This window comes from Sceloporus occidentalis, unplaced genomic scaffold (assembly GCF_023333645.1).
Source record: "Sceloporus occidentalis isolate IW3139 unplaced genomic scaffold, rSceOcc1.0.p SCAF_34, whole genome shotgun sequence".
Lineage (NCBI taxonomy): Eukaryota > Metazoa > Chordata > Lepidosauria > Squamata > Phrynosomatidae > Sceloporus > Sceloporus occidentalis.
Genome location: NW_028317014.1, coordinates 1,192,478 through 1,213,615, shown reverse-complemented (window position 1 = coordinate 1,213,615; position 21,138 = coordinate 1,192,478). Strand labels below are relative to the sequence as shown.

Below are 21,138 nucleotides of genomic sequence, written 5' to 3'. Positions count from 1 at the left end.
CAGCTTTAAAGAGTTAAAGGCTGTTGCATTCCAAGGACAATTTCTACTGTAGCTTAGGGGCACCACCTGCCATAAACCGGCAATGCTGTGCTAGAAGTGGAGAAAAACCTTAGGAAACCTGTTTGGGTATGTGGAACACAGGACGCTATACCCATGCAGAGAGGTAAAGGGCCAAAAGGCTGAATTGTGGTGAATTCTCTACACTGCTTCGCTAAAGAATTCAGAAAAGTAGAACACGTTTTCGTACCATTTTGTTCGATGAGTTCATTCACAGCCCGTGAAGCTGTAGTTTTGATAGGACATGTTTGGAGTTGTTTTGAAGACAGCTCAGGAATCCTGCATTACTTCACATTATCACAGTAGCCTATGCCTGGAGACAGACCCCTGCCGCTGAAAAGGTTAACCCATAAGTGAATAAGTGGAATCAAGTGCCCTCTTTGCTGCCTCTTATCCTTTAAATGGTATGCAGCCACGTAATGGTATGAGGTGCAGATAATGTACATGTTTGCGTTAAGAGATTTAAGGTCCGCAATAAAATTATATTTAAAATTGTAGCTTTTAAATGCAATGCGTAGTCAAGATGACATTGACAGTTGCCTCCATCCTCAAGTAAAACTATATATATTTTTATTTTTTTTCCCTCTGTCCCAAAGGATTTTCATTCATTCAGACTGTGTATATAATATTAGTTGGGTGATTCTTCATTCATTCACCGGTTATTAATGCTTTTAGTGATAGCGCCTTTATGTATCAGTTCACCTAAAATGATATATTAAGCCATTTGTTAAGCCTAACAACACAAGCATAGTAGATATAATAACATTGTTGAAACCTTAGTAAAATGATGGTGTTTTGTATAGGTTTAATGTAGTGACATATATACTATACAAAGAGCAGAAAAGGCATCCTGGCCTTTTAATTAATAAAAGAAGATGTCACACAGGAGCAGTTAGCATGTCAGTGTGTGATAGGGGTTATTAATGATTGACCTCATAAACATCTATCATCCAAGAGTCAGCTAGTGGCTGTCAGAGGGGTGATCAGGAGGTCCATATTTGACAACTACTTGAAGTAATGCCATTCAGACATGCCCTACCAAAGCTAGATCATGCAATGTTGTTAGTCAGAAACATATATATGTTTGTATATATATATATATATATATATATATATATATATATATATATATATCTAATAGCTAGAATTGCATGCAAAACACTGTATTGTGCCCATGTGCTCTTCCGATTAATTCTACCCCAAGTTAAGTATCCAAACCTTGAAGTCATTTTTAAATGGACAAACATAAAATGTTTACATATTTTCCGCAGTTGGCTAAAATATGATCTGCAATTCCCCCCCAGTCCCACATGATGTATGGATGTGTGGGCTTTTCAAAAGGAGGATTTTTATACCAGGAGATTTCAAGCTTCATGCTTTGGTATGGGTGTTAAGTCACAAATTACCATAGCGCTGCATCTGCTCATTTGGCTCTGCATAGTAGAACTGTTCTTCTTCAATCACCAAAATCATGTTTAGCTCATAGCCCCTTTTGTGTAAAGGCAATTGTCTGCATAGTTGCCAATAACAGCTTCGTTTAAATACAGTGTGACTAGGGAAAAATAGGCATGATATTTTTACTGCCCGGTTTCAGATACATCTGAACTATCACTTAAAGGCCTTTTTAGCTTTACAGTTTATTTTTCTTGACATAATTCTGTATTATGCATTTTACAGAATGACCTTTTAGTTTTCAGAATTCACATATAGGGTATTCTTTTTATAATTTTCTGACTATTCTATCTCTTGACTATTATTTCATTTGGCAAAACATGAGTACTAAATCAATACTAAATGCTTAAGCCATTTGAATAGTGTCCAAACTTTAATGATTTACCTGTTGCCATTAACTGCTTTGCAACCAAAATGTTTAACCTACAGAACACTAGCACCCCTAGTAACTAATTATTGCCAAATGTAGAAAACGGAAACAAGGAAATTGGTCAATAGAGATCAAGATTCCAAGAGTCTCTGGAATGGATCTGTAACAATGATCTGTAGTACACACTGCCTGCCTCCAAGCATTCACAGACCGGCATGGATAGAGAACCGGGGGTTGCATTGTTAGAAGAAGCAATGATAAAAGATCCACCTCTTTCCCCAAATCTTACATCTGGCAGTTCATTAGATGAACCCAAGAAGGAAGGAAGGTCCTCAATTTCTTTAAAGTCATTACACTGATTGAAAAACAAGTTATAAGTAGATTTAAAGATGAATAAAGCTCTGGTAAAAGCCATGAAAGTGACATTCCCCTTTAAGCTTGTCATCTACATTTATGTGATCTAGGAAGTTCAGTTCTTACCCAGATACACTCCTATTGCAATTGGAACTTGTTCTCCAAGTTAGATCATTTTTCTCTAAGAATATGGGTCCCATTGCTGGGAAAGTAAATTGAGGCACTTTGCCACTATTTATTCAATATTTATCAACAAACTGTACTCTTTTGGAAACATTGACAAAACAGCAAAGCAAATGCAAAAAGTTACATTATTATATATAAAATAAAAGACACTGTCTACCAAGTTCCATCCACAGTGACTCTATAGCCACACAGAGTTTACGCCAGTGAGAGAGGCCAGCTGTAGACATATCATTTGGTTTTGTGGTCATCGGTAGGTCTTTGTTTCTTTTGTGTTGCAAATCCTTATAATGGTTAAATTGTCCCTACAGGAACCCATCCTCTGCTATCCTGCCACAGACAATAATACATTGTGATGAATGAGTAGCCCACTCACACTGGATAGGTGCTAGGAGATCCTGTGCGGACTAGCAATCCAGCAGGTGCCAAACTTCCTAAGGGTCCGTAGTCATACTAACAGATAACAGATTTATTTTCTATGATTCTGTATCCAAAGAACCTTTAACCAGAACATTAGTCATCATGGCATGCAGAAATGTATATTGGATTAAACAGATTGTCATGGGTTTCATTGTCCCAGTATATTTAATCTAAAGCTTCTCAGGGGCGGATTCCGTAACCATAACTGCAAGGGCATATCTGACACTGACTTTTGGCTTTTTAATGGTTTATGATCCCCCGACCTGATGTCTTGTGAATTGCTTTATGTTTGTCACCCCATTCCCTCCAGATTGTAAGCTTGCGAGCCGGGGGCTCTCCACCTAATGTATCGGTTTGTCTTAGTCTGTCAATTCTCGTCTTGTCAGACCCCTTGAATATATGTATTGTATTAAGCACTGCGCAAATTGTTGGCGCTGTATAAATAAAAGATAATAATAATACTAATAACTATTCGAGACTTGCCATGACGCCGAAAGAACAAAATACCATATTTTAGCACATATAGTCTCCTGACATCAATAATAGGTATGTTTTTGAGGAATGGAGAGTTAGTACCTAGAAACTGACTGTTAGCAGCATGTTTGTTCATGTCTGAAAATGCGCTAGTCATGGAATGTATTACAGTATCCTTAAAAGATTATAAAAATAAACCTGACGCTTTTGTCTGTCTCTATATACTCTCTCTGCACTTGGAGGGGGTTGGGAGAGATTTACCGCTTTGTATAACTGGCAGGGGATCAACATCAATGATGTTCAACCCAATAGCAGACCCGAAAGTTAAATTTAATCTTTAACAAGTCTCAATGCATAAAACATGAAGTGACATTATATGTCATTTATATTTTCACAAAATGAATGTACAATATACAAAATAAAAATAACATACATAAAAGAAAAATCCTAACAATTTAAACAACTGGTGCATGGATTTATTTGGGATATTTCCGGCACTAATTCATTTAATATTGTTCTAACTTTTAGTAGAACAACAAAGATCAATTAGTGCTGTAGGTGGTAGTATTTATCTTAATGTTAGGTTGCACTACTCCGAATGGGGTGAGAATTCTCGTGGGATAAGATTTAGAAGTTGTTCTCAGAGTATAAAGCAGAGTGTTCATGATTGTATTTGTGTCAGGGATGGAAATCTTGTTTGTCGGTAGCGTTTGGCAGAAGACTGGCAGGAGGCGAAGGCTATGGCTATGGCTAGTTTGTTTGGCAAGGTGAGGTTGTGGACAATAGATTTAGCCATAGTCCTCCCATACAGTTATTATTATTTATTGTTTTATATAGTTCCATCATATTCTGCAGCACTGTAAAAATGATAAACAGGACATAACAAGTAGTATATAACATAACAATTTCACTTAGAGAAAGAACAGGTAAGGAGGGCCCTGCTCTAACTAGCTTACAATATAGAGTTCTTAGCCATAGAAGCATTAACTATGAGAAGGCCCACCAACCATGACCCTAGGAGCCTGCTAGGCTGCGTCCTTTGCAGCAGAGGTTTGAAAGGGTTGTACACATCGCCGGACTGTTCCAGTGTTACAGGGTCATTCAAGGGGGGTGTTTTTATAAAAAGGGGTCTGTGGAGAAGGTAGGGTAACCTTATCCCATATTGCTGAAAATAGATGTACACTGGGTGTGTAGTACAGAATTTAGTGGCTTCAGGACCCAGGGTATCATCATTAAGTCATTCTCTAAATTAACCATTTGTTTTTCCTGTGAGGGCATGCCATGCATAGTAATATATCATCCTTAGCATATCTAATCCTCTTCAGGTAGGAAAACCATAAAGGGGGACCCTAGCTATAGTAGCGCCTGCAACACGGGCACCCAAAGTCCAATCAAAGCCTATTAAAGTTCATCTAGGAAGAGTGTCACATGCCTGCTGGACAACAAAGATACTTCCCCCAAAAAATGTTAAGCAGGTCCTCCTATCCAGTAAAAAGCCAAAAAATCTAGTAAATACTACCTAAAGCCACCCTTACCCGGTAGCTGTCATAAAATTATAAAACCGGTAGTGGCAGTAGTGGGTTCTTTGGTTATATGATGGTGCCTCTCCACCAACAAGCAATGCATTATACCCTGAGCTGTGTCTCCTACTTTACTGCTTCTGTGGTCCATAAGAGATGAAATTGAATGATTGCAAAGGATCGGCAAACAATCCAACTTCCAAAAACTGAATACATTTTTCCTTGTGAAACAGAAAACCAGCTATAAAATATCCCTATACTTCCGCTATGTAATTAAAGCTATTTGAACCCTATTTGAGAAAAACAAGTTCTGACAAACGCGCTGGTGGTAACCCATTAACTTTATACTATCGTGCACCACGATTTCATCAGGAAATAATATCTGCAAAAATCAGTGCTCACTTCCCATGGCATATTAATGAAAGAAATGACGTGGTGTTCTGATCAGCAACATGCTTACTCCGGGCCGACTTCCCTGTTCAGAGTAAAAAAATATACTAACAGGGATTATTCTCTTAAATCATGAATCACTTTACATGTTATCTCACTCCTTGCCTCAAAGCAAGAATGGGCAGAGAGTCAAGAGTCAATCAAACCTATACTGGCTATACAGCTTTTCAGTAGATTCTTAGAAAATGAGGGGATTGAAATATGCATGGAACAGGCGTATGGCTATCCTGAATTTAAGACAATGCCATGGTTTGGGTCTTTACATCATGAAAAGCTGGCAGACTAGGTGGGTCGAATAGCTCTTCTCTGTCATCCAACTCCATCTGTTTTAATAAAGTCCTCACTTAATAATGGAGCATAGCTTTGCAGTAATCATTGCAGTAGTTTTTGCTCCATGTAGCTCTCCTCCTTAAAGGATAATAAATCATACGCACAACGCAGGATAAGGCTTAAACATGTTGTCTTTGACCCATTTACCCAATTATATTATAGGGGTCATTCTTTTGTTTGCAGATATAAACAGTATTATTGCTGATTGTTATTGCAGACATTGAATGTTTCTTTACAGTCTTTAATTCTGCTGAACAACACAAGACTACTGACATGTTATTGCAGCGGTATGTTTATATGTGTTTTGAATAGTGGTTTCACACAATTGCACAACCTGATGAGTGGCCTCTAGGCTCTTAATTAAACCACCACATAGAGCTTATAAAATTACTACCTCCTCGGGTCTCATAACGTGTTGAGATTTTCTCACCCTTTCACTGATATCCTCTAATTGAAAGGGAATTTTAATTAGTGCCAATAAGGGGTCTATGCTAGAGTTAACAGGTAAAATGCATTGTAAACTAATTTAATGTTAACCCCACACCAGGTCTCAGGATGAACGTGGGCATTAAGCACGCAGAACTTGAGGACACCAGCTCCACAGAAAATTCCTGGTTTGGTGGTGAATCCGTGGTGATCAGCTTAGTTCCTCTAAACTTTGTAGGGGTTTGCAACTATCATTTGGTGCTGTGAGATAAAAATCTGCCAATTTCAATTCAGGTTATGAATCCGTAGCCTGGTATCTGGAACGCAACCGCAGCCCAAAATATTCATACCCAACATAGAACCTAAATATCAAGAGTACAAACCTAGGTGGGCCTTTTCTTAAAAGAAAATGAGAAATATAGATCGTACTCGTCCAGAATGAGTTCCAGAAGAGTAATTCCACATCAGGACAAGCATTTTGCCATCAGCCATTCCTCTTAAGAAACTGTAAAATCCAATTCTCAAAACATAGAGTTTCAACTTTGTCAAACAAACTAGTTTGTGAGTGACTGACAGGCTCTGAATAACTTTTAAACTATTATTATGACCACGGATGGGTGCATCATGGAGCACAATTTATCAACCGCCCCCCCCAGAGACACAAACAACTTCCATAAGGCCAGCCACGGATGCTGGTGTCCTTCGCCTACCTTTGTGACTGCTCTGCTCTCTAACAACCATTTGCTTCCGTAGCTCATGATTGAAACATACTCTGAACACTTGTTTAGCTTCTAGGAACTTTTGCAATTATATTCTTTGATCTCTGCTCCAGAAAGTCAAATTAGGAATAATACGAGCCTTTGTCTAGTATATGATCTACAACATGATCTGTAGCAGGTATGTTATCGACCAGGCAGAGATTTTAATTAAACAAGCTGTACATCCAGATTTACTCTTCCTATCTCAAAATGATGTTTCTGTGCCGGATTTGGTTTTGTATTTATAACAAATTACCTTTAACGATTAACTTTCCCTAATGCAAGATTATTTTGTTAGCCAACTAATGTTTAACCCGTGAAGGGCTTTCATCGGAAGGTCTGAGTTATTAATTGGTTGGGTGACTCTTGAAGGAGAGATGTAAAGGATAATTATTGATGACCATTCCTGGGAACTTGCCATGCATAAAATTGAACTACTGATTTTTTTGCATTTTTTTATAGGCTGTATGTACAGTTCCAGTTTCTCCTGAGATGAGAGAAACAGAGGAACTTGCCTACTAAACAGTGTTTATGTAATTGCATTTTATTTATTTAGTGCTAATCACTTAACAGCTTACAGTGTAATAAAAGTGGAGATACAATTAGCCCTGTAGTATAATAAGTACAGTAGTCAGATATGTTCGGAGAAGAATACGTATGAATAGATTAGGAAAGGAAATCCTTGTCCCAAGGAGCTTACTTTCTAGCACAGCATGGCCGCCAGCATTAAAAGTTGCCTTTACTTTGCTTGACAGACATTCAGTACTGTGCCTGTGCGTACAACACTAATGTCTTATTGCCATGTTTGCAGGGGGAGTCTCAGGTTGAAATGCTCAACAAAGCTGAGTTATTGAGATTTCATGTAACACTTCCAGAAGTTATCCTATTGCACCAAAATCATGGAGACTGCCCCTAATTCTCTCTTTCTGGAGGACCCTTGTCCTGGACATCTGCTAGTGTTACCTACGGGGATGTTTTGCCAGGAAGTAGGATTCTTTTTTAGTGCTCATTGGATGTATCATCGAGCTCTACAGTGATATTGCTTACTTCAGGTAAATATGAATGTGTGTATATGGAAGCAAATAAATATAGAACCTTTCCTTATACATAAGTACGAAGATATGTATATATCCCTTGGCTTTATCAGTAATTATTTAAGCCTAGTTAAAGTAAATACTTTTGGCGTTGCGGACGCATGCGACACGTTGTGCCGACAAATCAGGAACATCAGCTCCTATAATGATTAGCTAGCCATTGGTTATTTTATTTATGATATGGCTACCCGCTTATCTATAGAGATTTGCTGCACCAAATGCATTTCATTGTTCTGGGGAACGTAGGAACAAGATGTACCATGTTGCTCCTTATAGAATCCTGGGAAATTTGAGTTTGACCAGAGTCTCATGGTTTTTCTTTATTCTCTGGGTCTCGGGGTTAAAGGTCAGGTTCCCAGGGTCATACACTTATTTGATGTTGCTATTGACTCCTTATGGAGTTTCCTCTTCTTATAAGTAATACCAGCAAACCCTTCTCACACACAGTTGACCCTTTCAGAGAGGTGTTTGACTAAACCGCTTGCTAAAGTTTCCTTGGTGACTGAATTAAGATCAAATAAAGAAATATCTTGCATATTTTAGATAAAACGCCTGTAACTTATCAACTCGAATCAATGCATGGGGCAGACAGTGGGTTAACATTTCTAAGAGTTTGCTCACGTAGAAAGTATGCAGGTATGTCAATATGATGATGGTGCTTTACAAATGAAGAGACTTGTGGCATCTGTCCCTGGATAACCTTATACCACACCCCAGAATCAGATGCAATAGCTTGCAAGTCCATGAAATCAACACATGTAAATTAATGCAGGGAAATTCTTACGATCTGATACACAGCTGTCTAGGGCATGCATGGCAGAGCTGTCCATTTGTGACCCATGCATGGCCGTAGGGACCGGAAGGCTGATGGACCAACCCAGATTATGGAGAAAACAAGAATCAGCTCTACCAACAGCTAGTAAAATGTGGTGTTTAGTAGTTCTGTGCCATCTTGAATAATCCCAAAGATATCCCTCACTGTACAGTACACTAAATGTATTCATAGAGCAGCAGCAGATTCGGTAACACTGTTATAATAGAGGGAGAATGAAAATTAACAATAACGTTAACACAATCATTTCAGTCATCCTGTATGGTTTATAAATCACTTTAGTGTTAAGTAGCTTTGTACGATACAAGATCATCATCATTATTCAGACCTCAGATCCAAGGTACCGCTGCACAGCCAACTAAGCCTAGGGCTTGTCAGTCACCCTCACTCTCTCACACTCTCTTTCTCTCGCTCACACTCCATCATGCTCTGTCTCCCTAACTTTTCCACCGACTGCTTCTGTGTCCCTGTTTCCTTTTCCTGAGCTCTGCTTCTTTTCTTACCTCTTCTTGTTCTTCTTTCTTTGTCTACTTTTCCTCGTGTCTTCTTTCTTTATCTATTCTGTGAAACAAGCCTCTCGAAGCACTTCCACAAAATGGCCTCCAGACACACCCTCTCCCTGATTGGAGGAACAGGAAACAGTCTACCTAGAGGAAGATAGATTTGCAGAAAAAAAGAGGTGCCGAAATGCTTTTCTTTCTCCTCTAATCTGTCTTCATTCTTCTGTCCTTTTGGAGTACTTCTGCAAAAGAGCGGAGACAACCACAATTCATCCAATCACATGGGAGGGTGTGCCTGGGGCTCTGCCCGTCTGTGGAAGTGCTTTGGGAGACCTGGATCATGGAGCAGCGGACGAACAAAGAAGAGAATCGGGAGAATTGGATGAAGAAAGAAGGCAGAAGAACAAGAGGCAAGAGAAGAAGCTGAGCAGCTGGAAAAGGAGACTGGGACAGAGAAGCGGTCAGCAGAGAGTGTGAGGGAAAGTGAATGAGAGAGCGTGTGAGAGCAACAGAAGCAAAAACGATTTACGTTAAGCCTCCCAGTATATGCTATAAATGCCTGCCAGTAATTATCCAGACTTTTTATGTGTCCTTTATAAAAATACTTAGGAAAACCTTCTATTTGATGTAACCGGCAGAAATATTATCACCAATTTAAAATGTGAACGCCTTGTAAAATGTAATTGCCCAAGTGGCTGCTCCCTTAAGACAGTTGTCCAAAATAAACACCTTCAGAATAGCCTATATTGAGCATGTAGGATTAATTCTATGAAGCCGTACTGCTCGAATACATTCATGCATCCGACTTTACAGGTGATGACAAGAGAAGTTCTTTAGCTGTTAAACACTACTTCATTTCTAGTCATCTGGGAGCTATAAAGCACTCTTTATTAGTATAACAGCAGAGTGCAGAAAGTCCTGGCACATTATTTTCATACTATGGAGACTCATGGTGTGAAGTGAACTTTGAAATAAATAAGTGCCTCATGCTGTTTGATTTCATCTGGAAATCGTTTTGAAGAAACCCCTGGAGGCTCACGGCGGGATGCCTGAGTAACGTTTAAACAAAATCCGGATATCCTGAAAACTTTTACGGAGTCAGCAGCCAGGGACCCCATTGATCGTACTGATTTACAGAGCTGGAAGGGCAGTGTGACAAATATAATCGGTTTTGTAGAGGATATCCAATAGAACGTTTTTCAAGGGCTTGGGTAAAACATTGTTTCCAATAGTATTTCACCGCAACCTGGTCTAATATTTTTTTGTTCAATAGAAGCGTGCAATCTGCAGGGTTTCACTAACCCTTATACAAATGTGTTCGACAATGCACTTTCATGCCTGAAAGCAGGTTATTTTCACTACGCACATGACAGTAGAGAATTTTCAAAGTAATGTTGTTCTACATATTTATAATGATCTGGTCGATCAATTACTATCTGAGTCTGTGATGGACTAGTCTGGATTTGAGGCATAACTATGGCTAGGCAGAGCATATTGGAAGAAGCATAAACCATAGTGCAACTGGAACAGTCTGCTGAGAAGGACCTGGCTCCGCCGGAACACCAGTTCTGCAAACTTTGCTCCGGCATCCCATTTTTCCTAGTTTGCCCAACCATAATACGTGGAATTATGATATGATATCTTACGAACTTATTCTCTTTTCCGCTTTACAGAATTCTAGTAACAAAGTTTTTCAGTTTAAAATCTGAGCAGATAATAAGTGACAATTTGGTGATCATCAGAAGGAGCTACAAGTTTTGGGCAGCTTTTACTCTGCAGCCGTTATAAAACACGAGAAGCTGTGTGTGTGCTTTATAAAATGGGCATTATGGCAGGAATATGACAACCCCCTTCATGGCCCTAGTGACCTGATTTCATTTAACTGGATGATCAGATGTGATGGGCTTTCCAATCCTCACAATGAACTGTGACATTCATGGGTCATTGGCCATCAACATATAGTTTCAATGGCAAAGAAAATGTTTTGTAGATATTACAATGCTAGTCTATTCTCTACAAATCAATCAAAGATTGAAAATAATAGTGGAACAGAAGCTTCCGCTTGTTCCAGAGGAAGATAAGTATCCAGCATGACTTATAATTTATTTTCCGACTACAGTCTGGAAAAGCAAATGATTGAGGGATATATAATAATGCCTGGGAAGAGCCTAGGAAGGCTTATCACCATACTCAACACAAGATTTGCAGAATCTATGTAAATATTCCTATTTGGTAAATATTCATATTTAGTATAATTTATGATGTGTGTCTATCTATCTCTCTATCTATCTATCTATCTATCTATCTATATATATATATATATATATATATATATATATATATATATATATATACACACACACACACTAGAATTCAAAAGTTTGGGGTCAAAGCAGTTTCATGGAATACCTGGATATTTCTAGCTGTGTCAAATTATCAATTAGCCTTTAAAACCTAAACACATGATGGGAGTGATACATGGTCTCAGTACATCTATAAAGATATATTTCATTAAAAATTAGCTGTTTCCATTTACAATAGTCATTTACAACATTAACAATGTCTGTTTTGTATTTCTGATCAGTTTGACATCAAACTTTTAAATGTTAGTGTGTGTATGTATGTATATATATATATATATATATATATATATATATATACCGTATCTCACATAAGTGAGGACACCCCTCACATATTTGTAAATATTTTATTATATTTTATTACTGTTATACAGGCTGCACACTCACTACTTTGCATTGCAGAGTCATTCCTTCAGTGTTGTCACATGAAAAGATATAATGAAATATTTAGATTCTTGGAAAAGTGGTCTATAACCTTTGTAACCAATGCTTTCATGATAAAATTCCTTTAAATTTTGACCCGGTTTGTATAGATGATCTGCAGCGTCCTCCAATAACTGTAAGGCTAGGTTTCCACTTGGGTTTTTGTCCTGCGTTTTTTTTCTTGATGAAAAACGCCAAGAAAACTGCCACTGCATTTTCCTGCATTTTGGCTTTTTTTCAGGAGTTTTTTCTGGCGTTTTAGCCTTTCTGTGGAAATTGCTTTTTTTGACCTTAGGCAGTTTTTCCAGCCTTTACACGTTAGAATTTTCACCCAGCTAAAAGGGATTAGGATAAATGGCAAGTATCTGCCCCCTCCTGATGTCATTTTCTTGGTAGAGTTCTACTTAAACACCCCGGCGGACCCTTTTGCCACTTTTCTGTGGTTTGTAAGGCAGGCTTTATTCCGAATGTCTGCTCCTCTAGGAAGATTGGCCCCAAATGATGGTGCAAATTGTTTGCTGTTGCTTTTGGCAGGCAGGATCCAGTTGATGCGTCGCGTATGTTTGTTTGTAATGGCATGTTTGTTCCAAATGGTGTAAAATTCAATATGAACTTTGTTTTGTGTGAAACTGTTTGTTTCCAGCCTATTTCTCGTAGGACACACAGATACTGGGTCCATCCTCTGCATTGTAACTGTGGAAAAAAACGCCATAAAAAACGCCAAGGCAATAAACCCACATGGCTTTTTCATGGCGTTTTTTCTCTCCCATAGACTTCTATTGGAGAAAAACGCCAAGATTTCCTTGCAAAAAACGCCAGAGTGTCAACATGCTGCGATTCTGAAAAACTGCCACAGAGCCCAAAAAAGCAGAAAAACGCCAGAGGACTGAAAAAACGCCAAACAAAAAAACGCCAAGTGGATATGGCATTCTGCGATTTCCTATTGAAGAACAGCTAACATCTGGCTGCAGCGTTTTTTTCACAAAAAAACGCCGTGTGGCTGAATTGGCGTTTTTATGGGCATTTTTAGCAAAAAAAAAAACAAGTGGAAACCTAGCCTAACACTCAGCTTTTGAAATACAATGCGTGATGGGGATAATGTATAATGAGCAATTCAGCGGAGCAGTATCCATAGTAACCAATGTAACAGTCCTGCCGATTGCTCCACTTTAACCAGTTTGCACTGCAATATCTATTCAAACAGTAAAACGGGTGCCTCATCTGCATCTAGTAAAGATGGAATGACTCTGTAGCTAGATGAATTCTTGATAACCTCAAATGGTTCATGTCACTCGCTTAAAGGAGTCGCACAAAGTGCACCCATTTAGACCACTTTCATTCCTCTTTTATCTTGGGCAGAGTAGTGGTTAAAGAGAGGGGCGGAGGGGTGATCACAATCAAGGTTGCTGGTTATAGTGATGGGCAATAGCTGCTCACACCTGTATTAAAGCAGACCTCCTGGTGGCCCCAAGCAGTGATCTTGGTTGCTTGATTCAGCTTGTTTCCACACTAAAACATAACTCAGGTCAATCCAAAGTCAACCTGGCTGCCCAGTACTATACATTGGGATCAATATATACAGAGAAGTTCAGGTGCAAACTGGTGAAAGGAAAGCAGGATCTTGGCTCCACTTTTATCAGTTCTTACCTTTATTACCAACTTTGGTGCACAACATTATAAATGTCGCTACAGTTTTGTATTAACATAGCGATGATGTATCGGTGTGCAGAGAAAGGTTAGAAGTTTGAAAGTTCTACGTGTCGATGCTGCACAAAGTATGTTTTGACGCTCCAGGTGATATTGGACGAAGATGAACTCCCGTCACCCCAGGCTGCCTACCCCTGGCACACAACAATCCTCCTGCAGTCCAGGACTCCTCACAAGCATCATTCAAATGTCTTTTGTGGCGTTTTTGGTCTTCTTTGCAAATCCTTAAAATAAATTATCCAGAGGAATCCTGAAGTTTAATACAGATCTTCATACTAAGCAAATAATAATGGCAGCTGTCAGACTCCGCTTAAATCAGCTGTAGTAAGTGTCAGATCTATGGGCGACATCCTCAGGCTCTTTTCTTTCTGACTCTCTTCAACAACCTGCAAAATTCTAAAAATGTTCCTGCAAGAGACACATTCCTTTGAAGCTTCTGATTGACTTTAGATGTATGAGAAGCATTCATGCCCCAAGCATCTTTATAGCTCCTGCCGCTCAAGTGACTTGTCTTCACAATACACTGGGATGAGTTCAGATGTGATAGCGTCTCTAGTAGATGGTCTTCATGTACAGCCCTTCAGTTTTTGCTAGAGTAGAACCTCAGTCAGCTTTCAAACGGTGTAACAATAATCTCTGAGTCTGATTTATCGAGTCTCCATGGTAGAGATAGTAGAGTCTCACACATATTGGACGGTAAATAGGGGCTTAAGAGTCAGACTGGGAATTAAAACCAGCCCGTGAAAGATAAATGGCATACATGTGGCTGCCAGCTGGATATATGTGGCCACACACTATGCTCTACTCTCTTGTAGCGCGTGGCTGTGTTTATAGAGCCGGAGGCTGAATGGACCGGATCTGCTGCACAAGTCTCTGGCCCATGCCCACCAGGCATATGCCAGGTTTGTCAGATGGCCAGTCCAGGCCTGAAGGGCTTACTTGTCATATACCTTTTGAAGAACCTATAATACACTCATGCCTATCAAACATTCTCCTAAAAAGAGGGATTTTGACCTCACAGGGGGGACTATCCTGTTAAAACGGGACACTTGAGCAGTATTCTACCATGTTCCAAATGGTTTAGACAGATTAGCCACTATTTGAAAGTGTTTTAATTGGCTGCAAGATTCAGACTGTCTCATTGAAACACTGTTTGTAGGAAAGCCTTACCCCCCTCTGACAGTTTTCTTACCCTCTCTCGCCGGTTTCTTACCCCCTTTCACAGTACAGCCTGGAATTCCACCCAGGTGTTCTAGAACTTGTCAGAAGGTTTTAAGCCTTTAAGCCACCCATAGGCACGGGATCCTCTGCAGCACTCCAGACGTCCATTAGACAGGTGACGTGACACGTCAGTGATGCTAAATTATTTCCACTGAACCTTTTTCTTAATTACGGTTTTATAAACCAGCACATGGCCCTAGGTTCAGTAGCCCCAGCTATTAGGTTTATTATTCTTATAGAGAAAAACAGGAGCACAGAAAGTGCTATGTTTTTAAGTAAACTTTAGATGTATATAATCAGAATAAAATGACTACATCTGGGTGGCAGCTTTACAACGGTGCTCTTCAGAGTACACCCACCAGCGATGGAGCCCTTTAAATCTGCCTAGGAAATACCAATCATTTGACATGGATGCTGAATTCTATATTGGTTTTTTTGGCAATTCAGAATACAGAATTTTAATTACACTTATTTACCAAAATGTATACAGAGATAGTATTGCTGTTTCTTTTTTTAGAAAGTACTACGAGCTTTGTGTGTCTATCTGTAGTTTTGGTACTTTACGAGGATACAGTAATCAGAAACAGCCCTGCATAGTTACATAGGTTATGGAGACTTAGAGAAAGGGCGATGAACTAGCGGACACAGAATTTTAGCCGAGAGCAAATACCAAAGGACATAAGAGAGAGGGTGCGGGTAACGCAAGTGAATGGGTAAAAGCAAGTCTTCAGGAGGGCCGCAGAGAGAGCTGACGGCAGGAGGCTGAGGATTTATACAGCTGAAATTTGACTCTGAGCCTCTCTATAGTGCGGTTGGCAGGTATGGACCGGTTACATGTCATTGGCCTTTCTGAGCTGTCAGTGCTTGTGATGGGACACGCTATACATGCACGGAGCATGTATAGATCGTCATAATCACTTTTACCGCATATCAGTTTTTGGTCACACATAAACAGTCATTGAATTTCTATTTAGTACATCCGTCTCCCCATCCATCTACCCTTAACTTTGCCTTCGCATCAGTGGAAAATGGCTCTTTAAGTGTCTTCTAAAGAATAAGATTCATCGACTGGAATCTGACTGTGATAAATTCAACTCAAAATATCTCTGCGGGCTCTTCAAAAGTTTTTTTTTTTTTAAATACTTTGATAACCCAGTTAACCCAAACTACAACTCCAATCTTGTTAAGCCAACTCTTAGACATAGGAGTTTATGGGTCCCTGCAGATAAAGTCAGGCCATGAGTGCTTTACAGTGATGTTGGGAGTGTGAGTGGCATATGCTGAGACAGGAGGCAGCCAGTGGAAACTCATCCTTCATGCCTGCTTTATATGATCACCCTTCAGCCAGACCAAAATGGCAGTGCCCAGAAAAAGCTCAAGGCGGAGGGGGAGAGCATTGCTTGCATTCAATAAACATTATCAAAGCCAGTGTGCAAGCGGTGTTAAAATAAACCGTAGTGCCGATCTTAACACGCTGAGCACCAGTGTAGGGAAAATCCTATGTCAAAGTCTTACATACTCCCTGCCCCTCCCCATCATATAATAAAACTATTGTTTTGCCATTGATTACACTATGATCTCACATTCGTTGTTTATGAAATAGGTGCCTTTTGATTTTGTTATTGCAACACAAATAAAATACTGTCCTATATGGAGGGGAGTAATGACGGTTTTGCATTAAAGAGATGCTTAATGTCCTGGACACCCCCACTAGAATGCACATTAAAGTACATATGGTGGGGTGTCCCTTTAAGTTCATCTCTATGTATAGTAAATTTTTTACAGGCAGTATTTTTTACATAAGCCCAGTGTTTGTTTCTGATGAATAGGAAAAAGCGTCCTGCTTCTTTGCAATGGTGGCTGCAGGTCGTGGTGTATGCATGGGGTCAACTGCCTTATGCTTAACTTTAGCTGCCCCCAGGACCTCCCTCTAAGAAAGGATTCTCCCAGCACATATCTCTTATGGGCTACTCTGGAAAGCTTGGGCTGTGGGGGCAAGAGTGCTACAGAGGCAAATGGCCCTATTACAAGGGAGACCTGTGATTTTCCCAACTGGCCCATTGGGTGAGCAGTGCGCTGGGGAGCCTGATATCTGAGTGATCTACCCACCACAATGGTTCAGCACGGGTTGGCCTAGAACAGAATACGCCACTAGCTGCAGGGAGCTTTATTTTTCAGATAAAGCACATTGAGGTCACTGCAACCAACAGTGTTGTTTGGCATTAGATTGTTTTGATGTAGTTAGCATCACCAGTCATGGATCTCTGTAGCTCATAACCAGTGTAGCACCATTACATATATTTAAAGTGTGGACCAGAAGTGGCAGAAGATATTTTATAGGCATTGGGTCATTGTTTAGTAGACACATAGACCAGTGAAGCCCACTTTCCAACCTTGTAGTCGTGCACGGCAGTGTAGGACTTGGACATGACCTACAAGGATGTCACAAGAGGTCCAACTCCCTAGCACAATCCGGTGTAATGCGCATTGTTACAAGGAGAAAGAGGAACATGTATGTATGCAGATCAACCGCAAGATCTTCCAATGTACCTGAGATCTGTGTGGACTGTAAGTCAGTTGGTCAGATATAGAGCATAGGACTTCTGAAGACTTCAAGAAGTTAATGAAAAAAAGACTGTAAGGCCTATGCGCCCATGTTTGAGGAAAACAGGGACAACCTTTAAAATCTTGAGAGCTATAGGTTCTAAATGTAGTTATTTACATAGATTTACACATATTGCATTCATATATTATAACATTGAAGCCCATTGCAGAGCCTCTTTCTCTGAGTAATAAAATGGGTACTGGTTAGCAAAGTTGTGCTTATGCTTAGTGCGCCCTCTAGTGATACGTAAAGGATAAAGCAAGCAGATTTATAAACCAGACGTACAAGCTTCTTTACTTGCAAAACAGAGCAAGAACAATTATACATACATTACAAAACACTAATGTAGTTGTACAAATGATCTTTTGGCAGTGCGTGACGAGAAAAGGAGATTAATTATAAATTTTTACATCTAAACATGAATCAATTGAGCTGCAAGCGACAAGAGACTGGATAGTTTTTATCTGGCCAATGATTGTGTTCACTGGAGACTGTAATTTGTTATGCGATAATTCTCCTATAATAAGAGTCTTCACACACCCCGGAAGAGCTTAAATAAATCCAGTATGGGGAAGGCACCGCACGTCTCAGAACACCACTAGGACCTACTGGTTGTATGGTCAAACCATTATTTTAAAGTAACCGGTGGTGTTTTACAAAAATAAGCAAGTGTTCTTATTTGTCAAAATCCTTATTTTAATTTATACTTCTTTTTAAAGAAATTGTAATGTGAGGGATTCTTTTTTTATGGTTACTTTTTTAATTATTTGTTATTATATGAGTATTGGGGCTATTATAACAATGTTCCTTTAGGCGTACATAATGTTTTATGTAGGCATATAACTCCTCATTCAGGCACAGGAGCAGGATAGATTAATTGGTTTTATTTGGCCCCTATAGGACCAGCAGCAAAATGCACAAATTGTCATGTATATGTGTATATATATATATATATATATATATATATATATATATATATATATATTACAAAAATACCAGAGGGAAAGAAGATTCAGCAATGCTTTGCTAATAGCATTTATTGTTATTATAATCATGCGTCTTATTAACTTATTAATGAACATTAACTTATTAATGAGTTGAACATTTTGTCGTTATTAAAGATGTTAAAACCAATTACATTTAAAATATAGTGATTTTTAGTTATCACCCATACAGGTTATAACCTATTATTTGCCGATTTAGTGTTCAGTATTTTTTTTTCAATGTTTTTAAAATGGGAAAGTAGACATTAACCTTTTGCCTGCCAGTCTGTGCCCTTCACCCCACATGCATACGCATGGTACCAGTGGATAAAATGAGACAATGAAAGTGGAAGTGTTCCGTGTCTGTAGCAGGAGTCCAATAACCCCGTGTTTGTGTAGAAGGCTTTACACCATGTGAAAATTCACCAATGGCTTCTCTAGATCTGCTGACACTCCTCTTCCCCTGTCCCTATTGTGATTCCACTTGTTCTCAGATTAACTCGGATGCTGAGTAAGCCATTCCAGCGGCTTTGAAGATTACACAGCTAATCAATTCTCATCTGCAAGTAGACTGCAGTCGCATCACGCTTGAGCCACATGTATTAGGTCTGCGAGTTCCCTGATGTCACCATTCAGCGAAGATTAGCTAAACTATTGTAAAGACTACTCCTTTAATAATAATATAATATATATATTTTCCTACACATATAGGGGAAGGTTGATTAACATTTACAATTATATAGTTAAGCATTGATATCAAGCTCACCTATTAGATCAGATCACTGATACTGCAAAACTCTATAAATATTTTGGGTAGAACCTTAACGTTTCTTGAAGACTTGAGACTTTTATTTATTGAAACATTTATCCTATTTCTCTAAAAGACTATTATACTTCTTTGAGGTAACTACACCTAAGGTTACCTTCATTACTGACTTGGTAAAGACATCTGTGGGGACTCTTTAGAGGAGCCTCTTACTCTCTAATGGTCAGGATTCTTCTCATCTGCTGAAAATAGCAGGGTCTTAAAAGGGAATTACACGCAAAGATACGTTAGACCTGACAGGCTTTATAAAATATGAGAATTAAGACATAATACTAAACGGGCTAAATTCCAAAAACCCTGCCTATTTTATCACAAGCTTACAAATCGTTATTCTTCTCGTGGGGTAACATTCTTGAGGATTCTATAAACGAATGCTAAATGCTGGCAGTTATTTCATTATACTTAGCTTTAAAAATATTGTTTACATAGTAGGTCCTTCTTTTGAGGTCTTCTTCAAAAGCAAGATCCATGCGGTAGTTTGATTTATGCAATACTTTTGATATAGATAGCCAAAGGCTGAACTTTAATTTAGTGTTATAGCTTTTGACATAAGCTGACCATTTGGCTCTTTTCCTTGATCTTCCCATGTGTTCTTTTCCATCAGTAATTTAGTGTTGGCCTTGCTGTGGGTAAAGCTATACAAGATACCCAAGTAAGCAATTCATATCTTTATCAAATGCCCCCCAGGAGAGGAATCTGGATCTTAATATTAAAACACTATATACCTTATAGTAACTCTCTCCTTTCAGTGCCACGAAACAAGAATAATGCTAAAAGATAGTTTTTTATATCGTTTTTAACTATTTAAGATAGTTTTTTATAATATACCTAACAGGAAGCCATGTTTATACAAAACTGAGTAACACAAAGCTGTTAGGTGTAATGTAAGGAAGCTTTACTTTACTGGTAGGTTAGTGGAATAGTTTTTCCGCTGAGGTGTTGGAAGCTAATGCAGTGAAGGGGTTTAAACGTAAGTAGGATAGTCATAAGGTTATGGCAAACATAACATAAGAACAAGAATCAAAAATGGTTTCATTTTTTTTTGGGGGGGGGGGATGGACGAACTAAATGTTCAGAACTTTATCTGCTGTCAAATATTATGCTTCTTATTTTTTCTCCTGATGGATTTATGCGTTGTTGTTTTTTTTTTCACAGGCTTGTCAAGGGTGTTCATCTACATCAAAATGTGACTGCAGCGGAGTCAAGGGGGAAAAGGTAAAGATTATACCACGTAATCTGTAAGGATAGCCTTCATTAAACAACATAAAATTCCTTTCCTGCAAGAAAATAGGCTTGTCCTATAAACTATAAAAAATAGGCCGTGTCTTATAAACCTCTTTTTTTTTTTCTTTGTGCCTAAATGTTTAAATATAAATTTATTATAACTTCTATACTGTAAGCGTTTTTAGATATTCTGATTGCTATGTTGTGCAGTACTTGTAATGTCATTGTACATCGCTGTGGAATATAAAGGCGCTATATAAATAATAGAACATGCTTTTCCGCAACAGACAAATTGTGAGTATTGGAACTATATGCCATTATACAACACTACAACATTCTAGTGTGATTCTAGTGTGCCATAGCATGGCACACATATAGCTATAAACCCCACAATGATTGCAGATTCTTTAATTGTGTACAATTTTGTGTTGCTGGGGACACTTCATTCTTTTTTATTTTTTTTTAATATAGCAAACTGTTTTACTGTATTTGTTCTTGAAAACATCTTGATGAGGGGTCTTAAATCAACAAAGGAAGGCTTAAAAAAAATACCGGTAGTTTCCTAAAGC

General features: G+C 38.8%; 1 protein-coding gene across 1 annotated transcript in view; it reads left to right on the top strand.

Annotated features, from left to right (window-relative positions):
• Nucleotides 1-21,138, top strand: part of LOC149298119 (uncharacterized) — a 77,902-nt gene that overhangs the window by 3,970 nt on the left and 52,794 nt on the right. The window contains exon 2 of the mRNA XM_089487622.1: nt 20,501-20,560. Coding sequence (XP_089343748.1) covers nt 20,501-20,560 — 60 coding nt within the window. The remainder of the gene's footprint in view (nt 1-20,500; nt 20,561-21,138) is intronic.